The sequence below is a fragment of the Balaenoptera physalus genome (genome assembly GCF_965194825.1).
Source record: "Balaenoptera physalus genome assembly, chromosome: 8".
Classification (NCBI taxonomy): Eukaryota; Metazoa; Chordata; class Mammalia; order Artiodactyla; family Balaenopteridae; genus Balaenoptera; species Balaenoptera physalus.
In genome coordinates this window covers 79,542,884-79,562,887 of record NC_138887.1, presented here as the reverse complement: position 1 = coordinate 79,562,887, position 20,004 = coordinate 79,542,884, and the positions used below count along the sequence as shown (strand labels likewise).

Genomic DNA, 20,004 nt, shown 5'->3' with positions numbered 1-20,004 from the left:
CTCCGTTAAAAGCACCTGGATTTTGCTTTGAGGAACAACCCCTCCCCCTCTCTTAGTCTATATGGCTTGGATAAAGCTGATCCACCCCTTGGATTTAGGGTGGACATGTAACATAGGCATGAGCAGTCAGTGTTCTGCAACTCCTTGACTACAGTGATTGTTTCCATGACAAATACATGACTCTTGCTAAGCCAATGAGTATAATACATGGAATTCTTGTTGGAACTGAGAAACAAAGTTTCTTCCAGCTGGGGCTGCTAATTTGTTGGCCATCTTTGGCTTCCAGTGGCCATCTTTGCCCCCACAATGGGAGAAACTGCAAAGAATGAAGCAATACAAAGGAACGTGAAGCTGAGAAATTGCTGACTATAACATTTCAGCACCTAGATCCAGCCATTCCTGAAGTTCCATCCCATGACATTTCACATATGTAAGTCCATAAATTACTTAATTTTTTTTCTTAGAACAGTTTGATTTGGATTTTGGTCCATTGTTGTTTTCAAAAGAATTTTGACTAATACTTGCTAAAATGGAATTATCAATCCCTGGGTCTTCTTGCTGAGAGAGCAAATCACTATGTTAGGCAAACTGACTTTGAATTGACTTCTTTCAACTGCAAGTGAGAAAAATCCAACACAACTGCTTACTGCATATAAGTATATACTAAAAGTTTTCAGATTATTTGCTTGCATGCCATAAGGTCACTGGTTGTGGTTAGATAATGTTTGTTGTCTTTTCTTTTTTCCTTCTTCCATCTTCTTTTCTTTTATTTTAAGCACATAACTTGGCCGGCAACAAAGCCTCCCCAGCAGGACAGGAACAATTCTTGGTTGACGTGAGCCCCTTAAGATTTATTTTTGGCTTGCACCAAGGAGTCGTCTGACCAGGGGTGGGGTGTGGTTAGGCAGTGGGGTCTGACCTGACATCCTTTTTTAATTGTCTCAGGGCCTCTTCACGTGATCTCTCCCCATTTGTTAGCTTGGGCTTCCTCTTAGCATGGTGGCTTCTATGCAACTGAACAGCTTACATCCCTGAAGGCTTCAGGAGGGAATACTTCAAGAGAACCAAGGGAAAGCTCTGGCTCCCTCCGCAGCATCCTCAGCGCCGGGGCTCCTGGCCGCCGCCAGGGGGCGCGCTCCGGCCTGCGGCACCCGCTGACCCCGCAGCACGGTTCGGGCGCTCAGAGCGCGGACTTGCAGAGGCAGTCGGGCCGGCCTGTCGGGAGGCGGGGCACTGGCGGCCTCAGCCGGGACGTTGGGCCCGGCCCAGCGGGCCGCGGAGCGGCGGCGAGAGGGGGCGCTGCGGGGCCGGGCGGGCGCGGCTCGGCGCGGAGGAAGTGCGATCTTCGCGGCTCGGCGCGGGGCCGCAATGTCGTCCCGGCTCGGGCGCGACGACTCAGGGACCGGGGGCGCGCGGCGGCCGCGGGAGCCTCCGGAGCAGGAGCTGCAGCGACGCCGGGAACAGAGGCGGCGGCGGCACGACGCGCAGCAGCTGCAGCAGCTCAAGCACCTGGAGTCCTTGTGAGTCCGTCAGCCCGCCCCCGACTAATGCGAGGAATGGGGTCGGGGCCCGGGGTCGCGCGGCCGGGCCCGCCCGGGGTCGGAGACCTGCGAGTGGGCAGGTGGGCCCGTCGGACCCCAACGAGCCGGGTGCGGGTTTTGATCCTGGGCTGCGGGACGCTGGACTCTCAGCCGCTGGAGGAAGAGCGGGGAGGCTCCATCCCCAGGCTCGTCCCGGGCGCTCGAGGCGGCGGCGGGCGGACGCCTCCCCGCCGGAAACGACGGTTTTATTCCTCGCGCGGCGACGTCAGTGTCGGTCAGGATTTGAATACAGAAGAAGTGCGGCTGCGCCCTTGGGTCCTTTCCCGTTTCTCAGTTCAAGGGGCTCGCTCTGAACTGGGTAAATCCCCATTCTTTTCATCTAGTGCTGTTAACTAGGGAAGAAAAAGCCCAGTCCCGTAACATGAGTGCGCGGTGAGGAAGGGAAGAATAAACGTGGCGTGAGGGCCTGGTCCCTGACTCTGCGGGAGGAGCTGTCAGGTAGAAGAGAGTGTGGACTTCTCTCTCGTCCCCAGGATTTTTTTTTTTTACCAGGGTTAAGGGTGGAAGCTACAGAGAGGCCAGTTCCAGCTCAACAAGAAGAATTAGGACCAGAGTCATAGATTCTTGCTGGTCAGCGTGGCCTGACCTAGGAGGCACTGTACTCCCCCAGCTACCCGGGGTTGGAGAGAGTCCAGATAACCCCTGAGAGAAGGGTTGGTTGTAAAGGAGACTTAAACATCAGGTGGAAGGTTGGATTAATGACCCTTGCGGTTCTTTTCTGTGTTTCTGTCGTTCAGTAATCAGCTTTAGAAGTCTGACTTTACTAAGTTTGGTGTTCACTGAGTTATCTGAATTATTTCTGTTTTAGGCACTTCTCATTACCTACCTTCTCATGATTGCTGAGACGGTCGTGTAAGGACAGGCCCTCATTAACCTTCTGGGAGCTTTGATACAAAGTGCATGCTTCCTTGGAGCCTGGCCTGCTCTTTTCAGTGTGGCTCTTGAGCTGAGTCTCACGTCAGTGGGCCGTGGTTTGGATACAGGTGCCGCGTTGCTGGCATCCACAGTCCTGGCGCGTTCAAGGCACTCTGGGCTCAGGCAGGGCTTAGCCCCACCAGCCCTCTGTATCTTTAACTGTAGGATGCCAGGTGGTGGTTAATACTATATGTTTATTTTGTAGCTCACAGAGCTTTTTCACAGACAAGAGAAAGTTGGTAACGTTTTGTAGATGAGAAAATGGAGGCTCAGTGGTTAAGCCACTGACCTGATTAGCCAACAGAATTACAGCAGAATTCAAGAGTGTGATTCTCAGACCAGTGGGATTTTTCCAGTTTCACAGATTTGGAACTGGCTAGGCTATGGATATATTTGCTTTTTCTAGTTCAGGGTTTTGTTTGATTTTAATTAAGTTTAATTCATACCAGAGTAATACTTGTATATAGCTTAAAAACTCAAATAGTACTAAAAATGCTACAAAAAATAGCGGTGGGCTGCCCAACTCCTCATTTACCCCCCAGAGTAGCCTGCACCACCCTCCACCCCCTTCCCTCCTAACAAGGCCAAGCCATCCATGTGCAGACTCTTTTAGTTTTTACTTCTTGGATTTAACTGCACATTTCTAAATTATATGCTTATACTGTTTTTGTTGACTCAACAGTTTTAGACATCTGTTAACTTCTTGTCATAGTAGACAAAGATTTAGTTCTCTTACTTGCCCTTCTTGTTTCCATCCTTCCAATATAGCTCCATCATAATAACTTTCCTAATCAATGTCAGTGTTAACATTGTTATAACTTTTTTTTTTTTTTTGGGCTGTGTTGGGTCTTAGTTGCTGTACGCAGGCTTTCTCTAGTTGCGGCGAGCAGGGGCTACTCTTCGTTGCGGTGCGCGGGCTTCTCGTTGCGGTGGCTTCTCTTGTTGCGGAGCACAGGCTCTAGGCACACGGGCTCAGTAGTTGTGGCACACGGGCTTAGTTGCTCCGCGGCATGTGGGATCTTCCCGGACCAGCGCTCAAACCCGTGTCCCCTGCATTGGCAGGCGGATTCTTAACCCCTGCGCCACCAGGGAGGCCCTCAAGGCTCTTCTTACCTCACATTTTCCCTGCAATCTCTTGCTTTCCCTTCTTCCAAAAATAAAATCGCTGTGCCAAGACACCAAGTTATGATTTCAGTGAATTTAAGTTCTACATCGAGCAGGATGTGGAATAGCATCAGTTTATTTATATAGGACTTCTGACGGCATATTTTATTAACTGTTTTAGTTATAATGTAGTTTTAAGTTTTTACTAAAAAAAAAAAAGCCTTTTCATTTTGGTCTGCAATTGCCTTTTGCTGATTGAGATGTGTTACGTTCCTATGAACATGGTTGATGACCAGTGTTTTCTTCCTTTCTAGTTATGAAAAACCTCCTCCTGGACTTATCAAGGTCAGTGTGAAGTTTGTACTTTTGGTTTTTCTCTGAGACAGATTTGACTCAGTGCTCAGACTCAGTCCCTTGTTATGAAAAACAGCAGCATAAGGTTTGAACCTCCTTTTGTGATAGTTCTGTGTCTTCCCTGCAGATGGCAGTCAGTTCATGCACTTTGGGCTTTGTCACAGCCTGTGCCTTTGCAGAAATTTAATCAGCCTTGTGTCTGTCCCCTAAGAAACCACTGCAGGCCCCCCCGAGTGTTCCTCAGCACTCACTCCCATTCTTTCTGTCTCACTTGTGACTGTCTTCTCAAAGCTCTCCTGCCCCATGTTCCTTCTCTGACCCTCCCGGTGCTGATTTCTTGAATGTCATCAGCTCAGAGAACACTGGACTCTGAGGAGACGTGAAGCTCATCCAGTCCAGCCCTGCCTGTTGCAGAAGTCCCTCCTCCAGCACCCTGGCCACAGTGTCAGTGTCTTTCTGCAGGAGTGAGACTTAGAGGACTTAAGGCCAAAGTAACCTTTTCTGTTTGGTAACTTTCAACTTAAAAAAAAGATTTTTAGAAAACATTCTTCCACTATAAATTTAATATTCGTGGAAACTTGAAAAAATCATAAGGTAAAAAAACAGCACCTTAATTATATAGTGCAGTTATTTGGTAATGAAAATACATCTCATAAATACAGCATGTATGAGATTATAAAACATGACAGTGGCCTTCAAGGTCTAATAATCTATTTTACTCTAACACATTGTTCTTATTATTCCAGGAAACCTCACTTGTTTAACTCTATATTCTGCCTCATTCCACAAAGCTTTTAAGTTAGCAGAAAACTTTTTGTGATCTTAGAATCTAATTTTTGTGATCTAGAATCAGAATTTGGAGCTCACAGATCAATCCTATATAAACACTAGTAACTTTTCTCTAAGAACAGCTACTTTGTTTTTGTGGCATAGCTAGCTCTTCTAGTATAGTTACTTCCGTTTTTTCTGTCAGTTATGATTTGTCTTTCTTTCTAGCTCTTCAGAGGGTAACTCATGATGACATTGGGATCTCCAGCCCATGAGAAAGCCAGGCAGTGCTGTGTTCTCAAACAGGTGGGAGAGAGTTCCGGTGCTTTTTTGCCACATAGCTTACACACTGTTTCCTTTTTCAGGAAGATGAGACTAAGCCAGAAGACTGTATACCAGATGTCCCAGGCAATGAACATGCCAGGGAATTTCTGGCCCACGCACCAACCAAAGGACTTTGGATGCCACTGGGGAAAGAAGTCAAAGTCATGCAGTGTGAGTGTGGAAGGGTTTCAAGTAACACCCTCAATACATGCAAGTTATAGAGCACTGTTTACAAACAAGTTCACTTCTTTTGATTCATTCTCACCACAGCCCTGCTAAAGTCAGGGCATGATCTCTGTGGTATAGATGAGGAAGCCGCCTTGCATATGTTATTAAGTGTTTTGGGGTAAGAGGCAGAGCAGTGCTTTGACTCCAGGGCTTCTGGCTGTAAGGGTAATGGTCTTCCACAGGGCCGTAGCTGCCTGCGGAGTATACGCTTCAGTAATATTCCTGTAACAGAAAGGATATTCCATGTAGAAATGCCATGGAGGACAAGGGATGCATTGGAGGGTGGTCCCTTGGGTCTTGCCTCAGTCACTCATCCTCATCAGAGGTGTTGAGGTTTTATCCAGGTAACCTGAGAGGAGCTCTGGGCCACAGAGGGCGGGTCTGGAACAGGTAGAGCTCTGTGTGCACACCCTCCACCGCACCAGAGCAGCAGCACCTTCATCCAGCGTAAGACGGCATTTGAAAAAGGGATACAGCTGTCTTTAAAGACATTTGTTTGTACAAAGATTCTTCACGCACATAATTAAAATAACGATTTGCAGTCTCTTTGCCTCCATTCATACATCATCCTTTTTCCAGTACCTAGGTTATAACAGTTAGCCTTATTCAGGGTGGCAGGGAATACATGAGGGCATGCTTTTTAGAAGTCAGGGATTTTGGGGTCCATCTTTGAGACTGGCAACCACAGTTATTGCTCATCATTGGGAGATAAAAAGTGGATTAGGAGCTCTAAGTGTGTGAGTGGGGCTTGCTGAGTTTCACTGGAGGGTGATCTTTCTAGTCCTGTCAATTGGGAACTTGTGAGGTCAGTACCTGTAGGTTTTTCTTCTTGGGGTGGGTTATATTTTCCTAGAGAAGAAGGCTCCTCCCTGGAGGGTGAAGGCCAAGCTGCTAGTGTTGTGGGATCTGATTGGAGCAAGAAGGCTGGGAAATCTTGCCATTTACTTTTTATTTGTTCATGTAATCTTCTATATTTACTGTGGCACCTTGCCTTCACATGTATCTGATGTCATTTTGCCAGAGATCTATGCTTTACCTTTTTCAGACAATAAACTTCCTTCCACCAGGGCTAGTAAGAGTTGCCCTTGGACTTTTCATCAATCCTCCTTATTTCAGCTCCTCCTTTACCTTTACTTTCAGAGGTATCTGGTGCTCAGAGCTCAATTCCTAAGCTCTTTGGAGGTTCTGCAAATAGAAATTGTGCTGATTCTCCGTTCTCCCCTCTGGTGGCTTAGAATTCAATTTTCTGGTGTCTACTCTTCATTTAGCATTTAGTATTTTTTAAAAATATTTATTTGTTTATTTGGCTGTGCTGGGTCTTAGTTGCAGCACCCAGGATCTTCGTTGCCACACGCGGGATCTTCATTGCCGCATGAAGCCCCCAGCTTCTTTCTTTAAGCATAATATTTTTGAGGTTCATCTATGGCATAGCACATGCCAGTAATGCCAGTAGTTCATTATTATTATTTCCTCCTTCTGCTTGCCTTTGGTTTGGGTCACTCTTTGTTTTCTGGATTTTTTAATTGAACCTGAGATTATTGATTTGAGAGCGTCATTCTTTTTTTTTTTTTTAAAGATATTCGCCATGTATTTCTTCTTTAGGTCTTTTTTTTTTTAATTTATTTATTTATTTTTATATTTATTTTTGGCTGTGTTGGGTCTTCGTTTCTGTGCAAGGGCTTTCTCTAGTTGCAGCAAGCAGGGGCCACTCTTCATCGCAGTGCACGGGCCTCTCACTATCGCGGCCTCTCTTGTTGCGGAGCACAGGCTCCAGACGCGCAGGCTCAGTAGTTGTGGCTCACGGGCCTAGTTGCTCCGCGGCATGTGGGATCTTCCCAGACCAGGGCTTGAACCCATGTCCCCTGCATTGGCAGGCAGATTCTCAACCACTGCGCCACCAGGGAAGCCCCATTCTTTTCTAATATAGGCATTTAAAGCTCTACATTTCCCTCTAAGCACTGCTTTATCTGCATCTCATATGTTATGTTTAATTTTCATTCAAATCAAAATACTTGCTAATTTTCCTTGAAATTTCTTCTTTGACCCATGGGTTGTTTAGAAATGTGTTGTTTACTTTCTACATATTTGTAGATTCCTGAAGTTTCCTACTATCATTGCTTTCTAATTTGTTTTCTTTGTGGTTGGAAAACATACTTTGTATGGTTTGAATCCTTATTTTATTTTATTTTTAAGTATTTATTTTATTTACTTATTTGGTTGTGCCGGGTTTTAGTTGCAGCAGGCGGGCTCCTTAGTTGTGGCTCACCAGCTCCTTTAGTTGCGGCATGCGTGCTCCTTAGTTGCAGCACGTGGGCTCCTTAGTTGCGGCTTGCAGGCTTCTTAGTTGTGGCATGCATGTGAGATCTAGTTCCCTGACCAGGGATCGAACCCGGGCCCCCTGAATTGGGAGCGCAGAGTCTTAACCACTGCGCCACCAGGGAAGTCCAGGTTTGAATCCTTTTAAATTTATTAATTCTTGTTTTATAGCCTAGCCTATGCTCTATTCTGGATAATGTTCCTTGTGGGATTCAAAAGTGTGTATTCTGCTCTTTTGGGGTGGTCAGATGTTCTACAGATATCTGTGAGGTCTAGCTGGTTTATAGTATTGTTGAAGTCTTCTGTTTCATTGTTGATATTCTCTCTAGTTGTTTTATCCATTGTGGAATATTGAAGTCTCTATTATTGTTGCATTGTCTAGTTTTCCCTTCAGTTCTGTCCATTTTTGCTGCATCTATTTGGAACTCTGTTGTTAGGTGCATATATGTTTATAAGTGTTATATCCTCTTGATGGATTGACCCTTATATCATTATAAAATGTCAATATTTGTCTCTTGTAACAATTTTTGCCTTTGAGTCTGTTTTCTCTAATATTAGTATAGCCACTCCAGCTCTCTTTCAGTTAGATTTTTAAACTGAACTTTAGATTATTTATTTGAGATCTTTGTTCTTTTCTAATATTGGTATTTAAAGCTATAAATTTCCTGTAAACACTGCTTTATTTGTATCTCTTTTCATCCTCTTACTTTCAATTTAATTTTGTCTTTGAATCTAAAGTTTGTCTGTTGTACTTGGAAAACATTTTTTTATCCATTCTGCCAATACCTGCCTTTTGATTTTCATTCAGATTAATGCTAATGTAATTTCAATAGAATACAGAAACTTTGTTCCTATACAGCTTCATTCTCTCCCCCTCCTTTGTGGTAATATTGTCATACAAATTATTTTTATATATTATAAGCTCATCATCACTGTTTTATAATTATTTCTCTATGTAGTTGTTTTAATATGAGATAGGAGAATAAAAGAATTAGAAAAAATTATTTATACTGTCTTTTATAATTATGTATGTAGTTACCTTTACTGGTGCTGTGTATTTCCTGTGGATTTGAGTAACTGCCTAGTATTCTTTCATCATTTCAGCTTTGTTATTTTTTGTAGGGCAAGTCCATTAGCAATAAATTTTCAGATTTTGTTTATCTGAACTTTAAGTCCCCTTTTATTTCTGAAGGATAATTTTGCTGGCTATAGAATTCTTGCTTAATAGTCTTTCTTTCAGCACTTTGAATATGTTATTCTACTGCCTTCTGGTCTCCATGGTTTGTGATAAGAAGTCATCTGATAATCTCATTGAGGATTGTTTATATGTGATGAGTAGTTTTTCTTTCATTGCTTTTAAAATTTTCTTGTTATCTTTGGCTTTTTAACAGTTTGCCTATGATGGATCTCTTTGAACTCATTCTACTTGGAGTTCATTGAGCTTCATGGATTTGTAGATTAATGTTTTTCATCAAATTGGGGAAGTTTTTGGCCATTATTTTTTCAAACATTCTACACTCTCTAGCACTCCTTTCTTTCTGAGATTCTCTTTATGCGTATGCTGTGAATCTTGATGGTATCCCACAGGTCTCTGAGACTGGCCAGTTTTCTTCATTCTTTTTTCTTTCTGTTCCTCAGACTGGATAATCTCAGTTGTTACCTATCTTCAGGTTTGCTTATTCTTTGTTCTGCCATCTTAAATCTGCTGTTAAGAACTTCCAGTTAATTTTTCAGTTTGATTATTGTGCTTTTCAACTCCAGAATTTCTTTTTTATTAATTTTTATAATTTGTATCCCTTTATTAATAATCTCCATCTGTTATGACATCACTTTCATACTTTTCTTTAATTCTTTAGACATAACTTCCTTTAGTTCTTTGAACTTATTTATAATAGCTGATTTAAAGTCTCTGTCTAGTAAGTCCAGTATCTGGACTTGCTGTTGCTTTGTGTGTTTTGCAATTTTTTGGTGAAAACTGCCCATTTTAGATAATATAAGGTGGTCTGGAAATCAGATTCTCCCTTCTACCCAGGTTTTATTGTTCCTTTTTGTATTTTTAGTGACTTTCCTGGACTAATTCTGTAAGTCTGTATTCCCTGTAGTGTATGGCCACTGAAGTCTCCTCTGTTAGCTTAGAGGTCAGCTAATAATACAACAGAGATTTCCTTAAATGCATTGATCTAAGAAGCCTTCTCCCCTTTGCCAAGAGGTTATATGTGTGTCTTAAGACAAGCCTCAAATGCTCATGTGGTTTGGTTTACATGTCTGCCTTAGCCTTTAGTGCCTGCTTGCACAGAGCCTTAACAGTGAGTCAGAAGTGAAAAAAAAAAGGCCTTCTCAGGCCTTTACTATGCATGCACACAGCCTTACACATGTATATAGTCTTCTAGCTTCCCAGAATTATGTCAGAATTTTTGAGAGCCCTCTATGGACATCTCATTCCCCAGATCTTCCTTTTAAACTTTTGGCTGGGCTCTTGTTTACCCAGTGATATCACAGCCATAATAAGCTGTGATGTTAAACAATTGCAAGTGACTATTTTTGACAAATATCCTGGGGTAGGGCTTTTTCTGTAGAGCAAACTACATGACTAGTCAGATAGCAACAATACCCTGCCAGCGTGGCTCTGTGCTCTGAAGTCAGGGCTTTTTGAGGTGCTCAAAATCCAGTCTTCCCTCTTCAGTGGGTGTGACACTGCTGCTTTTCACAGCTGTCATGGTTGCATGGCTGCTTGTTTTTAAGACTGTTGTGGAAGTAGGGGTTGGGAGTAAGCCCAGTTAAAACACCAGAAATCCTGCTGTTCTTACCAAGGCTCAGTAGGGTTTCTTTAATTAATACTCTTTAGATTGTGGCAAGCCTTTGGTTAATTTTCAAGGTTTCAGATAACTTGATTTGGAAAAATTTGCAACTATTTCCAGTGCTTCTATGGAGGAACAGATTTATGGAGGTTGTTACTTGGCCCTTCTTGAAATACTTACTGGATTATTCCTTTTGAAAAGAATTCTCTTCATTGTCATTTTTATAGAATCTCAGGAAGGAAATGAAAGGAGACGAATGTGTTTAGTCTGTCATCTTTACCCAGAAGTCTGTGGCTTTTTTTTAAAGTTTGAAAACCACTGCTCTGTTTGATGGGGTGGTTAGTTGCATTTCACTTAGTATTTTATAGTTATTTGCATTGACTTGGAAAATAAAAGTTTGGGTTGGGACCAGATCCAGTTTTACCAAGAAGTAAATGAAGCTTAAGTTTCAGGGCCCCTCACTTGTGTCTTTCAAAGACCTGCAGGAACCATAGTGATGTGTTGATTATGGTCATATGATTTTGTAAAATTTGCCAAGGCAAGATTTTTGTTTTTCCTGAAGAGCCCCTTCCATCCCCACCCCCAGCAAATAATTTAAGCTCAGGCACCACAAAATTTGGACTCATTCCAAACAAGATATATATATATACATATGCATGCTTTCATTGATTTTAGTGATTGTAGTATTATCTAGAACAGTGGTTCTCAAACTTTAATATGTCTACACATCACCAATAAGTCTTTTGAACTCCAAGTATGTGTCAGTGTTTCTGGGATAGGCCTAATACTGTGCATTTCTACCAATCTCCCACGTGTTGTTGACATGGACCACATTTTGAACAGTAAGGATCACCTTTCCTTTAAAGGTAAGAGGGTTTTGAACACAAAGAAAGACATTGGTTTGAAGGAATGTTATCCTCCTTTCCTGAACTTTAAATGTTGGGAGAGATAAAGACAGGGACAGCTCAGAGGCAGTCAACAGAGAACCCCCAAACTTCATTGTTTTTCAATGGTTTCCTGAGATCCAGCTCTCAAAATTATCTGCCCATACAACCATTTTGTTTTTCACTTTCAGTACAGTATTCAATAAATTACATGAGAAATTCAACACTTTATTACAAAACAGGCTTTGTGTTAGATGATTTTGCCCAATTGTAGGCTAATGTAGGTGTTCTGAGTGCATTTAAGGTAGGCTAGGCTAAGCTATGGTGTTCAGTAGGTTAGGTGTATTAAGTGTATTTTCAACTTACAGTATTTTCAACTTATGATGGGTTTATTAGGATGTAACCCCATCATAACTCAAGGAAGATCTGTAGTTTCCCTTTGTTTTTTAGGATCTTACATGGTTCATTCACTGATTACATTTGCTTTTAGAATTGGAGTTTAATGAAGAAAAACTAATATGATCTACTGATCCTTTGTCTTCATTAAAGGAAACTGTGTTATCTTACAGAAATATTTCCTCTTTTCTTTGTTTTCAGGTTGGCGCTGTAAACGATATGGTCACCGAACAGGCGACAAAGAATGCCCTTTTTTTATCAAAGGCAACCAAAAGTTAGAACAGTTCATAGTAGTAAGTAGAACCCTACCATATCAATTTACATTTATCAGAGATAGTGAATATCAGATGATTAGGTACTAACAGTGAACTGCAAATTCACACAAAATACATTCCCAGAAGTCATTTGGCCAAAGTATCGGGTGTTAACTACATTTGTGTTAAATTACAGGCATACCTCAGAGATGTTGCAGGTTTGGTTCTAGCAATATCTAGAACCTCAATAAAGCAAATATCACAATATAGTGAATGACATGAATTTTTAAATTTCCCAACACATATAAAAGTCATGTTAACTCTATACTGTATTCTGTTAAGTATGCAATAGCATTCTGTCTAAAAAAACAAATTACATAACTTAATTTAAAATATTTTCTTGCTAAAAAACGCTAACCAACATCTGAGCCTTCAGAGAGTTGTAGTACTAACATCAAAGATCACTGATCACAGATAGCCCTAACAAATGTAATAATCATGAAAAGTTTGAAATATTGTGAGAATTACCAAAATGTGACACAGTGACATGGTGTGAGCAAATACTGTTGGAAAAATGATGCTGATATACTTGCTCAACACAGAGTTGCCACAAACCTTCAACTTGTAAAAAACGCAGTATCTGCCAAGTGCAGTAAAGTGAAGTGCAGTAAAATGAGGCATGCCTGTACATTTGTGTGACAGATTAGTTCTTAACAAAAAACTTCTTATTAAGGTGTTATTTGTAAACTTCTTATTAAGGTGTTATACCTTGGGAATAGTGATTCTTTTTCTGAAGCAGACATTGTTATTTATTCAATCACTTTTTTTTAACTTATTGTATAAAAAAATCATGTTTCATAACTAAAATGAGGGTTTTAGTTTTCCAGGCTTTACCTGAAGATTATATGTCTTTAAACTATAAGCTAGAAGTGTATATATAAATTATATTTGCTCTTTACATGACAGTAAAATTATCATTTCCTCACCTTATTTTAACAGAGTCACTTCCCAGGGGTGTAAATTCTCCATTCAGTAACTGCTTCTGTCAAGTGAAATATGTAGCTGTCTGGATGTACTGAGGTTATCAACATATATCAAACTGGAGTCAACATTCTCCAGTTTTTGTTTTGTTTTGTTTTGTTTTTTAATTTTATTTTTTGGCTGCGTTGGGTCTTCGTTGCTGTGCACAGGCTTTCGCTAGATGCAGTGAGCAGGGGGCTACTCTTCGTTGCGGTGCGCAGGCTTCTTATTGCGGTGGCTTCTCTTTGTTGCAGAGCACAGGCTCTAGGCACACGGGCTTCAGTAGTTGCAGCATGCAGCCTCAGTAGTTGTGGCTCACGGGCTCTCGAGTGCAGGCTTAGTAACTGTGGTGTGTGGGCTTAGTTGCTCTGCGGCATGTGGGATCTTCCCAGACCAGGGATCGAACCCGTGTCTCCTGCCTTGGCAGGTGGATTCTTAACCACTGCGTCACCAGGGAAGCCCCATTCTCCAGTTTTTAACACATTTTAAGATGTTGTGTTTTCATTTTAATAATCTGAAATAACTTATTTTGGATCAATCATTCTACTTTTAGGTGGAATGACAATTTTTACAGATACTATAGAACATAGTTTGGTGATAAATCTCAAAAACTTTAAACATACTCATTTTGCCTCAGAAATCCCACTTTAATTTACCTTAAGGATGTAAGAGAACATTAATATATACACAACTGTTTATGTATGTATAAGGATAGCTTTCATTATTATTTATATGGTTAGAAAAATGGGAGCTAAAGAAAAATAGGAAACACCTTAATAGTCCAACATATCAACATAAATTACTATAACAGAAATTATTTAGCCATTAGGAATTGTGTTTTAGAAGAATGTGTAATATCATGGGAAAATGTTTATGAAAACATAAGTGAAAAGTAATAGAGTTTTATATATAAATGGTATGATTATAATTTTTCATAAATTATGAATAACGGTTTAAAAAGAGAAACCAGGGACTTCCCTGGTGGTCCAGTGGTAAAGAATCCGCCTTCCAATGCAGGGGACACGGGTTCGATCCCTGGTCGGGGAGCTAAGATCCCACATGCCGCAGGGCAACTAAGCCTGCGCACTGCAACTGCGCCCACACGCCTCAACTAGAGAGAGAAAAACCTGCACACCACCACTAGAGAGAAGGCCATGCATCACAACGAAAGATCCTGCATGCCGCAACTGAAAATCCCGCATGCTTCAACAAAGATCTTGTGTGCCGCAACTAAGAGCCAATGCGGGACTTCGCTGGTGGCACAGTGGTTAAGAATCCGCCTGCCAATGCAGGGGACACAGGTTCAATCCCTGGTCCGGGAAGATCCCACATGCTGCAGAGCAGCTAAGCTCGTGCGCCACAACTACTGAGCCTGTGCTCTAGAGCCCACAAGCCACAACTACTGAAGCCCGAGTGCCTAGAGCCCGTGCACCGCAGTGAAGAGTAGCCCCCGCTCGCCACAACTAGAGAAAGCAGCAACGAAGACCCGATGCAGCCAAAAATAAATTAAAAAAAAAAAATACAAAAGACCCAATGCGTCCAATAAATAAAAAGAGAGGCCAGGGAATTCCCTGGTGGTCCAGTGGTTAGGACTCGGCGCTCTCATTGCCGCGGGTGCAGGTTCAATTCCTGGACAGGGAACTAAGATTCTACAAGCTGCGTGGCGCAGCCAAAAAAAAAAAAAGAAAAAGAAAAAGCGAGACTGAATGTTAATATTACTGTTATCCCTGGGTAGTGTAGTGAAGTAGTAGATATTTTTTAAAAACTTAATTTTCTGATAATGTCTAAAATTTCTGTAATAAACATTTATTCTTTATTAAAATGAGATAATTCACATACCATAACATTTCCCATACGTGTTCTTAGTTTTAAGAAATTCAAATCATTTAAAATTATCTATACCTCCAGTATACTTCCAGACTTTGTTTGGGATACTTATATATTTTTGCATACCTATAAATGTTTCATTGTTACATATAATTTTATAATTCACTTGTTTTTCTTAATACTATTTCTTGGTCATGTATCCACATAGAACAAAGAGAATTGCCTCAATATTTCTTCCTTGAATAGTTTTTCATGATTCTGCCATGGTTTATTTCTTTATAAAGGATATTTAGGGGCTTCCCTGGTGGCGCAGTGGTTGGGAGTCTGCCTGCCAATGCAGGGGACACGGGTTCGGGCCCTGGTCTGGGAGGATCCCGCATGCTGCGGAGCAGCTGGGCCCGTGAGCCACAATTGCTGAGCCTGCGCATCTGGAGCCTGTGCTCTGCAACAGGAGAGGCCGCAATAGTGAGAGGCCTGCGCACCGCGATGAAGAGTGGCTCCCGCTTGCCGCAATTAGAGAAAGCCCTCGCACAGAAACGAAGACCCAGCACAGCCATAAATAAATAAATAAATAAATAAAATTAAAAAAAAAAAAACTTCAAAAGTCTTTAAAAAAAAGGATATTTAAATTATTACTGTATTTTTCTCTTTTTAAAAATACTTATTTATTTATTTATTTATTTATTTTGGCTGCGCTGGGTCTTAGTTGCGGCACACGGGATCTTCGTTGTGGCGTGCGGGATCTTTAGTTGTGGTGTGCAGGATCTTTTGTTGCAGCATGCGGACTCTTAGTTGCGGCATGCACGTGGGATCTAGTTCCCTGACCAGGGATTGAACCCAGGCTCCCTGAATTGGGAGTGTGGAGTCTTACCCACCAGACCACCAGGGAAGTCCCTCTTTTTTTGACCACTCTGCATGGCTTGTGGGATCCTAGTTCCCTGATCAGGGATTGAACCCAGGCCCTCCGCAATGAAAGCCTGGAGTCCTAACCACTGGGGAATTCCCTTCTGTATTTTTCTAATTGGAAAATGCTTTTCACAGCTTCAGGGAGTTTGCAGTTCTGGTGACCCTTAGGAAGGATTAGAACGTTTGAACAACCAAACTGGAAAAGAATAACTGGCTTTTAGTAACAGGGATTTAATGTTTAATTAACTAACAACCCATGAAGCCTAACCCAACCTTAACCTTTTCTCACCCTTAAGGCACATGAAGATCCCATGTATGACATCATACGAGAGAATAAAAGACATGAAAAGGATGTAAGGTGAGGTTGTCCTGATGATAACAATATCCTCTTAAAGTCCGAAATTATATAAAGGTGGAAACAACCATTCCAATATTAGAGAAATGGTTTAATAAATATGGTATTTTAATTGTGAAATGTTAGGAGAGCAGGAGTAATCCCTGAAAAGGCCAGTATGTGGGGAATGAGCAGGCCAGCCTGTTCTACTTGGGTTAACTTAAAGCAGTGGGCTTTGGGACTTCCCTGGTGGCGCAGTGGTTAAGATGCAGGGGACATGGGTTCAATCCCTGGTCCAGGAAGATTCCACATGCCGCAGAGCAACTAAGTCTGTGCACCACAACTACTGAAGCCCACGCGCCTAGAGCCCATGCTCTGCAACAAGAGAAGCCACTGCAGTGAGAAGCCCGTGCACCGCAACAAAGAGTAGCCCCCTCTCTCTGCAACTAGAGAAAGCCCGTGCGCAGCAACGAAGACCCAATGCAGCCAAAAATAAATTAATTAATTAATTTAAAAAAGAACCGTTATTAAAATTTATTAAAAAAAAAAAAAGCAGTGGGCTTCGCCCAGCCCACTCATGTCACTGATAGTTGATGTTGGCAACCCACATTGTGGTATCTAGTTCTGCTATATGATTGATTCTCTTTCGTATGTTTACTTTATCTTCTCCAGTGGCTTTAAGGATTTGAGCTATTGTTAAAAATTATTCTTAGACATGAATAAGGATAGGGTGAAAAAACAAGAGGTTTTTTTTTTTTTTCAAATTGGTGATATTGAATTATAATTGTTGAGGAGGTAGATTGCCTAGTATGAACTTGAGAATACAAAATGGCTTGTACACTGGTTACAGTCATGTAAAATAGGTGTGGATGTAGGCAAGAATGGGGAAAACATGCAAAAATAAAAATAAGTACTGTCTTTAATGAGGTGATGATTTGTGACATCACTACTGTTCTTATATTTTTATCTAAAAGAATTTTTTAAGTTACATTGAATATGTTTCTTTGGTCAATCTTATGTGTTTAGGATACAACAGTTAAAACAGTTACTGGAGGATTCAACATCAGATGAAGATGGGAGCAGCTCCAGTTCCTCAGAATGTAAAGAGAAACACAAGAAAAAGAAGAAGAAAGAGAAGCATAAGAAAAAGAAGAAAGAAAAGAAAAAGAAGAAAAAACGAAAGCATAAGTCTTCCAAGTCAAATGAGAGTTCAGACTCAGAATGACAAGAGCTTGACTTGTTCAACATTCTCTTCTCAAAAATCAAACACTGTGGCCAAAGATCAGAGGAATGTGGAATCAGAGAGGAATAGGAGAGAGAGACACCAAGAGAGGAGGAGATTTGGTGTCACAGGTGTGAATTCTCACCTACCTTCCAGTAAAGATGTGACCCCCAGGAGAGTGAGTTGTATTTTGCCAGGTGCTAGCTCTGGACAGTGGCTGATTTCAGGCTGGAAAGCTTTTCTCATTGTTCTCCCTGCTGATCACTGTGAGTCCTGATTCCTTAGAAATGCCTCTGGCAGGGTGGCCAGACTAAGGGAATCTCTGAGGAAGCTCCTCCAGGTGCTGCCGCAGCTTCCACCCTCCATGGTGGGGCTACTTAATGCCCTTAGACTTCAGGCTTGACTTTCCTCTGTCGCTGAGGATGAAAGCTCATTATTTTATTTATTTAAAAAAATACTCGTTTATTTTTGAATCATAATAATATACTTATATGGTCCAAATTTAAAAGGTATATAAGGGGAATTCCTTGGCTGTCCAGTGGTTAGGACTCGGCCCTTTCACTGCCGTGGCCCGGGTTCAATCCCTGGTCAGGGAACTGAGATCCTACAAGCCACGAGGTGTGGTCAAAAAAAAATTATAAAAGGTATATAAGGTTTAATCATGAAAAACTTTCCTCTTCTCTTCCCCAGCTACTTAGTTCCCTTTCCCAATGGCTATCCATTTTACCAGTTTCTTGTGAAGTCATACAGAAATGTTTTGTATATCACAAGCAAATGTTTTTTCTCCTTTTTAACACAAATACTAGCATACCACACACATTTGTCTGCATTGTTTTTTTCATTTTTTAAATCAACAGTGTAAAGTATGTTGGTCTTTGCTGCACACAGAAGTCTTGAGATCATAAATCCCTGTTATGTTTGGTTGAGTTTTTTAGGGGGAAAGGCTATCCTATAATAACAATGAACAATCATTGTCTTTATCTTCTTTAGCACTTATTGCCATTGTCCCATGATTATTATTATTCCCAGAATAATTGATTCAGAAAACTTATAAGGATATAGGAATTACTGTACTGGGTCAGCTACCCACATCCCAAAATATATCCTCATCCTGTTGGCTAAGCACAGCCTACACAAGAACTCCTGGCTTTGACTGCTGCAGCTGAGGCAGCTCAGCAGGTTGGGATGGTGCCTGCAGCTAGGAGAGGGCGTCTGTTCTTGCTGAGCCAAAGTGGAGCCAGATTTTGCTCATGAGCAAGTGTCCTTCCCTCTCCACTAGGGTCTCTTGCTGTTTTCATCACTCAGGGTCCCAGGAACTCACTGTTCCCACTGCCTGCCTTTTTTCGTAGGGATTGGATTCCCCCCTCTTTAAAGAATAACCAATGTGGGCCAGGCTGACTCCTTCCCAGTTCTCCTCAGTAACTGCTCCTAGTCTTGGCCTTGGAAAGTTTATCTCAATAACACAGTTGGCTGGAATGGCCCAGGACTTGCTCTTCCTGAAAACCCTAAGTCCAGTTAATTCAAGCAGTGCCTTACACTTTTCCTTGGCATTTCTAGCTCAGCATGCAGCAGAAAATTCTCGTTCCAGGAATTTTCTTTCTCCTGCTAGAGTCCCATTCATGATAAACATATTCTGTTACAATACGGAAGAATAATACCAATGATTCTTGAGCTTATGGTGCATCAGAATGACCTGGAGTGCTTGTTAAAACAGATTCCCATGCCCTACTCCTAGTTTCAGAATTTCTGATTTATTGTACTAATTCTGGAATGGACTGTGGAATTTGCATTTCTAACAAGTTCCCAAATGATGCTGATGCTGTCAGTTTGGGGACCAGATTTGAAGAACCGCTGATCTAAATGTTTAACCTCTTACTAAAGCCTTTCTCCACTTTCTGCTTTAATGGGAATCTCTCCATCCACTGTAGCCCTGCAAGTTAATTCCTGTCCCTTCTCCCTCACTCCAGGTTTCTCTGTCTTCTATTTCCGGCCTACATTCTGTGGTCCATCAGTTAAGCCTGTTATCTCCTTTGACCTGTGGTTTTTCTGCCCAGCTTACCCAAAAGAACCTCAAACCAAACTCCTCCTCCTCTGTTCTGATTCCCAGACTGCTGAGCCCATAAAGCTGTCAATCAAATTCCTTCATCCTATAACCTCTTTCCTCAAACTCAGTACTCTACTATTAAGGAAGTCAAAAGAAGCCACCAGACCTCCCTTTACCAAGGTATCTTAACAGCCTGCCATCATGGTTGTGGTAGGCGAAATTGTAAAACAGCCCCAAGGTTTCCTACCCAAACCTGTAGAACTGTTACTTTAAGGGATTTTACTCCCATGATTAGATTATGTTAAAAGATAGTTTGGCCTTTTAAGGGTGACTGGGTGATCTGAACCAAATCACATGAGATTTTTCTTTTTTTAATTTATTTGTTTTATTTTTATTTATTTTTGGCTGCGTTGGGTCTTTGTTGCTGTGTGTGGGCTTTCTCTAGTTGCGGCGAGCAGGGGCTGCTCTGTTGCGGTGCCGTGGCTTCTCTTGTTGTGGAGCACAGGCTCTAGGTGCGCAGGCTTCAGTAGTTGTGGCATGTGGACTCAGTTGTGGCTTGCGGGCTCTAGAGCTCAGGCTCAGTAGTTGTGGCACATGGGCTTAGTTGCTCTGCGGCACGTGGGATCTTCCTGGACCAGGGCTCGAACCCGTGTCCCCTGCATTGGCAGGCGGATTCTTAACCACTGCACCACCAGGGAAGCCCTCGCAT

The 20,004-nt window shown here is 41.9% G+C and overlaps 1 protein-coding gene across 4 annotated transcripts; it reads left to right on the top strand.

Annotated features, from left to right (window-relative positions):
• Positions 1 to 1,226: 1,226 nt before the first annotated feature.
• Positions 1,227 to 18,070, top strand: LOC309665503 (retinitis pigmentosa 9 protein-like). 4 transcript variants are annotated; one of them, XM_082472119.1, is made up of 6 exons: positions 1,227 to 1,520; positions 3,935 to 3,965; positions 5,108 to 5,237; positions 11,890 to 11,981; positions 15,992 to 16,053; positions 16,329 to 17,047. In XM_082472119.1, exons 1-6 carry the CDS (start codon positions 1,369 to 1,371, stop codon positions 16,429 to 16,431), a joined length of 570 nt encoding a protein of 189 aa, XP_082328245.1. In that variant the 5' UTR covers positions 1,227 to 1,368; the 3' UTR covers positions 16,432 to 17,047. The 4 variants fall into 4 exon arrangements, with proteins under 4 accessions (XP_082328245.1, XP_082328244.1, XP_082328242.1 ...); XM_082472118.1 differs by lacking the exon at positions 16,329 to 17,047 and adding an exon at positions 17,056 to 18,070 and having other exon boundaries at positions 1,299 to 1,520; XM_082472116.1 differs by lacking the exons at positions 1,227 to 1,520; positions 11,890 to 11,981; positions 16,329 to 17,047 and adding exons at positions 1,539 to 1,899; positions 17,056 to 18,070.
• Positions 18,071 to 20,004: the final 1,934 nt, after the last annotated feature.

Excerpts from the sequence above, each read along its gene's own strand:
- LOC309665503 (XM_082472116.1), top strand. The coding sequence starts at position 1,548 with ATGCGAGGAATGGGGTCGGGGCCCGGGGTCGCGCGGCCGGGCCCGCCC. Across the intron at positions 1,900-3,934 it reads AGGGGCTCGCTCTGAACTGG|TTATGAAAAACCTCCTCCTG; the intron begins GTAAATCCCCAT and ends CTTCCTTTCTAG. Across the intron at positions 16,054-17,055 it reads AGACATGAAAAGGATGTAAG|GATACAACAGTTAAAACAGT; the intron begins GTGAGGTTGTCC and ends TTATGTGTTTAG.